The sequence below is a fragment of the Adiantum capillus-veneris genome, chromosome 9, assembly GCF_014529385.1.
Source record: "Adiantum capillus-veneris isolate H3 chromosome 9, ASM1452938v2, whole genome shotgun sequence".
Taxonomy (NCBI): domain Eukaryota; kingdom Viridiplantae; phylum Streptophyta; class Polypodiopsida; order Polypodiales; family Pteridaceae; genus Adiantum; species Adiantum capillus-veneris.
In genome coordinates, this window is record NC_140939.1 from 121,613,859 (window position 1) to 121,619,377 (window position 5,519).

The 5,519-nt window shown below is 41.8% G+C and overlaps 1 protein-coding gene across 1 annotated transcript; it reads left to right on the forward strand.

The window, feature by feature from the left end:
- The first annotated feature begins 339 nt into the window (after positions 1-339).
- Positions 340-3,386, forward strand: FIP1 (FH interacting protein 1). Its single transcript, XM_086520063.1, has 4 exons — positions 340-778; positions 1,824-1,925; positions 2,035-2,309; positions 3,033-3,386. Exons 1-4 carry the CDS (start codon positions 457-459, stop codon positions 3,207-3,209), a joined length of 876 nt encoding a protein of 291 aa, XP_086376189.1. The 5' UTR covers positions 340-456; the 3' UTR covers positions 3,210-3,386.
- The last annotated feature ends 2,133 nt before the right edge of the window (positions 3,387-5,519 follow it).

Sequence of the window (5,519 nt, forward strand, 5' to 3'; positions counted from 1 at the left end):
CTGCCCTTCTTGTTTGTACCCAAATTGTTAGATTTTGCTTCTTTTATAATATTTGGAAGGTCAAGAATTGCCGAGTCTTTGATAACGACCATTCTGTGGCTAGCTTCTCTGTGATTGTACAAGAAAGTGAGGAGCTTATATATGTGATTGATAAAGGTCACAACTCGGATGACTGGCTCAAGGCAACCCGTGCCATTCGGACGAGCCCTTGGCAGTGCTCTTGATAGTAGTTTGTTAGCGTGAATCGGATGTAATTTCAGTTCAAAAAAAAGAAAAAAAAAAGTTTAGCTGGGAAGCAAATTTAGTGCGGTGCTTACGTTTCATTCGGTAAGAAAGTCCGTACTCCCATCTTTCGTTCGAGTCTCGAAGCTGCTCGCGTTGCCGCTACGCATAGGCCTGAAGGTTTTATATTTCCTGCAGACTTAGAGTTTCTGCAGATTCGCGCTTTGAGAAGAAATGGGTTTTTCTGACAAGGAGCAGGCGGCTACTCAAGACCCGATCGTGTATCCAAAGGTTGAAGGTGGACAGCAGGCTTATGAGACCGGAAGATGGGGCACGTACACCATGGGAGCCCCATCTAACCCTCAAGATCATCCCCAGAATAAGGAGGCTGCGACATGGGAACCCCTTCCCAGCAACATCTTGGACCAAGGGGAGCAGGTGCGTACACATAACCAACAGGCCAGCCCCAGTTCAAGTGGTTATGCTCACGCTCCTGCCAGTGGAACCGCAAACCCCTACATCACTACCTCTCCAGCACCAGCATTTACTGGAAAAAGTAAGTGCCCATTTTATCTCTTCAAAATACTTGATCGTTCAGGCTGACTATTTTCACTTACACTAGCGATTATTGTGCCTTGCATCATGAATTTGCGTTGAGATTACAGGTTTTCAGAGGCCGTTTTCATGTAGTTATGTAATATGATGTTTTTTGAGGCAACTAGGCGCTTTGATCTGAAGATGTCCCGGTCTTCATTGTTGTGTACACCTGGCTTATCAATTTTTGTAAAACTCAAATAACACATGTTTGGAATTGAGATGTCGTATATGTGGTGTAAATCTTGATTTTTGCACCCTTTTTCCTATTTTTATAATTTCATAGTTCACTGTGTCAAATTATCCATATGAGTTCTGAAGGGGGAAGGAATGAGGGGTAATGTGTGTCTGCAAAGGTGCAATAGGATTTGTAAGACCACAAGTCATATCAAAAGACCATCATGATGACTAGGTAGCAAGGACTCAGGAGTACGGCAACATGATGAATGTAATAAACTAGAGCCCTAGTGAGGGTGATTAAGTTGATCCCTCAAGGCCTTTGTAAATGAGTTTGATTCAACTTGCTCATGGCTAGATCCGTCGGTTTTGGAGTCTAATAGGAAACAATAACAACGATTCAACCTTAGTACGTCTACACCTAACGAGTTGAGGCAATGCTCTTGTTCACATGGTGGCTTATCATGGATAAGATATGCCGTTGATGTGAAAAGTGCACTGAAGAAGACCTAAGTTCTTGAAGCTTCACTTGGCGAACATTATTGGCTTACAGCACTTTCTGAGCCTTGTGCATGCACTTAAGCATACATTAGTGGCTTTGCTTTCATTCTCAATTTCGTATGTTTGAATGATGAACTATCTTCAGGTGTTTATATGTATCGTAAACATTCTTTTGGGTCCTAGTTTTTAACTGCTGCAATCTTTAGATTGCTTATTTTTCCAGGTAATATGGAATGCTTTATAAATGGATGGCTGCTTCTGAAATGTTGAGCCTTTTTGGGAGTTGTTTCTAACTAACTTGAATGTACATTGGTGGTGTTTTTTTGCAGGCCCAATGGATATTATACAGGACTATTTGAATAAGTGGAGACAAAAGTTTGAGGAGGTTTCAAAGAAAGCAGAGGAGGCGGCTGGAAATGTGTGGCAACATTGTAATAGTTTCAAACCTTTGTGTAGAATTCTTGTCTATGTTTCAAACAACTCCGTCTGCATGTGAGAAATTTCATGGGTTTTTTTTGAGGCAAACTCTTTGTTTTACAGGGAAGACTGGTCCAAACATGGCGGACACAGCTTGGGGAAGGTTGAGCCAAGGTACACGATTGCTTACAGAAGGTGGTTTTGACAAGATTTTTAGACAGACTTTTGAGACTTCGCCCGATGAGCAGTTGCGGAAGTCATATGCCTGCTATTTATCCACATCCGCTGGTCCAGTGGCGGGCACATTGTATATCTCTACAAGAAAGATTGCGTTCTGCAGTGATCGTCCATTGTCTTACCAGCCTAGCCCAGGACAAACAGCTTGGAGCTACTACAAGGTATTCTATTAACTAGAATAACTTTCTGGCAGCTGCTGAGTATTTGCTTTTTGTTTGACATGATCGAGAATTTTCATGCTTGGTGTTTTGGCATCGTTTTCTTTCATTTGGGTAGGTTTCTTTTAATTCAAAATTTCTCTTTAAAGAAAAAAAGTTCCTCCCTATTAGCCCAGTCTAGAGTAGAAATTTTGGTGCCTTGTTGCATCCTTGCATATTCTTCAATTATTCAGTTTTGGAAAAGTTGGGATCCGTTGGGCGTTTTTGGAACTAAAAGGGGGAGAAAAAGCAAGTCCTTGGAGGACTATGATTATTTCTTCTATCGCTTTAACCTAAAGGAACATGGTGCTAGTATTAGGAATATTCAATGCAAGGGGAGTAAGTTTTTAACCTTCCTTTTTGATATATCATTTTCGATACAACTGTTATTCAAGGTTGAGATGTAAAGACCACATCGTTGTATTTACTTTTGTAGTCGTTTGTCAAATTTATGTGGGCTGTGAGGAGCTTCATACACATTATATTGATTTTTCTGATATAGTTCCTGAAGAGAGCTGAAGTCCTTACCGTCTGTTAACAAGAGAGAAGAGGAGGAGAGCTTAAGTCCTTCTACCGTCTGTTAACAAGAGAGGAGAGGAGGAGAGCTTAAGTCCTATTGCAGTTATTTTAAGGGGAGGGGGGGAGATTTTTACAACCTGTAAGCCAGTTTCTTTGATGACTTTTCAGGTGGTCGTGCCACTTGACAGGCTTCAAGCTGTAGCAGGGACCTCAAATGCCCATAATCCTTCTGAGAAGTATATTCATATCCAAACAGTTGATGGCCATGATTTTTGGTTTATGGGCTTCGTGAACTACGACAAGGCTCTAAGAAACTTGCAGGCAGCTCATGGCCAAGAGAGCTAAAGACCTTTTGCCTCTGTTGTGGAGTGAAGATTGCATTTGTGCATCATCATCATCAACATCAAGCAGTATTGGGTTTCCAACTTTGTAAAATATTGCACTGCGGATATGGTAGAACTTTTTGTTAGATATTCCATAGATTGTATATACCATCGTATGTAATGAGATGCTTTTGTGTTGTATGTTTTCTTGATGGAGACTTCTGTAAATAAATGCCTTGTTGTGAAGTCATTACTTTATTGCTGAGTTGTTAATCCTGCATACAGTCATAATGTTAAATTACTTTATATTACTTGTGATGACTTTCTTTTAGATTCTTTGTTTAAATGTTCTCTCATCTTGGTGTGAACTTCTGTAAGAGATGGGTGAATTCATGAATAGTTTCCTATTTGAAATGCTTACATGTTAAGTCCCCAGACATCAAGATGGACACTCGCGTAAATGGCTGGCAAACTATGGCCAGCGTGCACTTGCCACATCTTAGGACTTCGGAGTCCACACTGCCCAGCCATCGTAGGAGTCGCCTAAGAGGTGGCCAGTTTACATTGGCCAGCCACAGGTGCTAATTCTTGTGTTTGGAGAAATAATGTTGTCCTTTAAATCAGGTTTTCAAATGTTACGCCTTAGATAAAATTGCATCTTTGCATAGTTGTGACCTATATAATTTATGGAGGTATTAACTTGTGAGAAGATGATTTCATATATGTCCAAACCAGAATTATACCAATTCTGATGTGATGGAACTGTGTCAATGGTATGCGCCATGAAGCTTCTCTAATGACTTTCATGAGTCTATAACTCGTGTGTTCTTCAAAGATAGTTTAGATTTCTCATCTACAGGTGGTGGTTTGTTAGAACTTCTGCTTAGCGGAGACTTGTGCATCTAGTAGGGACTCGTCTTAAAGCTCCAGGTCTTGGCCACATGGGACCGATGATTGCTTGCTTAATACACATGATCTGAAATCAAAGGTAGTGAGTGTGTGGCATATGTTGAATGTCTTCGAGGGGTCCATATCCCAGACACTTCCTTCCTTGTAATCCACAACAAGGTAAGCTATGGAAGAGAGTTAACATTGCTGTAAATATGACTGCTGTCATGATATGAGGTCTTGTTGCACTACATTCCATTAGCTTTGCTGCTTGTCCAAACAAGAAAGGACTGCAATGAGGACATTATTATTCCCATCCAGAATGCCAAGCAAGAGCAAGTCTATATATAGCTATTTCTTAAAACAAACACACTTAAGTTTCTATTAAACGCGACTGTAAACTAAGCCACTAGCACCTGTGAAGAATAAGAAAGATTACAATAAGTTGCCCAACTGAAGTAGAAACCAAACCACTCTGCAGTTATATTCTCAAGAGTCAAAGAGTCACCCTTGTCCATCATTCTCATGGGATTTTGACAAATGAAATAGCAGGGTGCATTGCCATACCGAAAACGAAATCAACCCAATAAGAGAGAACTGAAGCAACTGTACCAATGCATGCCCTCAAAATCTTAAAAGCTGGAAATTAACTCAATTTTCTTTGAAGGAAGTGGACAGCTCTTGTGATGAGAGCCTGAAAGATGACCTTGCAAAAGATGAGAGCCTGAATTGCAAAAAGATGATGTGCAAGACTGCATTAACCAAAATGATATGTGGCAAAAGAGAACCCGTCACAATTTGGGGGGGGAGGGGGGAGCTCTAAGAGCTGCACATTTTTGTTTTAGGAGTCAGGTAGGGCACTCCCGGCTGCTCTCCTCGTACACCAAAAAAGTATACAATATGTGCCGCTCTCTGAGCTGCACATCTACTCACTCTTCTGCAGCGGAATTCCAGCTGACAGCCGATGCACGTTGGACACATCAGCCGTAATGAAATCAAGCTCCTCCAATGATAGTGTGCCACCTCAGCGCACGGAAGGTTTTCCTGCGGTTGACACTGTCGGCAATTGTCAGTCTTGCCATCTCAGCAGCTGGAATTTGCAGTCGACACTAGCTGGCCCCCCTCTCCCAGACAGTGACGGACAGGAATGGTCCCTTAGGAACCATCATTCCCCTGGAATCAGGAGGTTGGCTCCCGACCTCCGCCGGTCGCCAACTTGGTCACCTACATTCCGGGGACCACTGAGGGACCATTCCCTACCCCATCAATGGAGCGGTGACTGTAATGTTACACCAGCACACATGCACTCCCAAAATGCACGCAGATGGTAGCAAAACTAACTCCCACAAACCCTCAAATTCATGCTAATGCACAGTGAAGCTCTTTCATCACAAAATCATTATAAAAATGAAAACTAAGAGCTAATAAGAAAGAAACCGGCCAC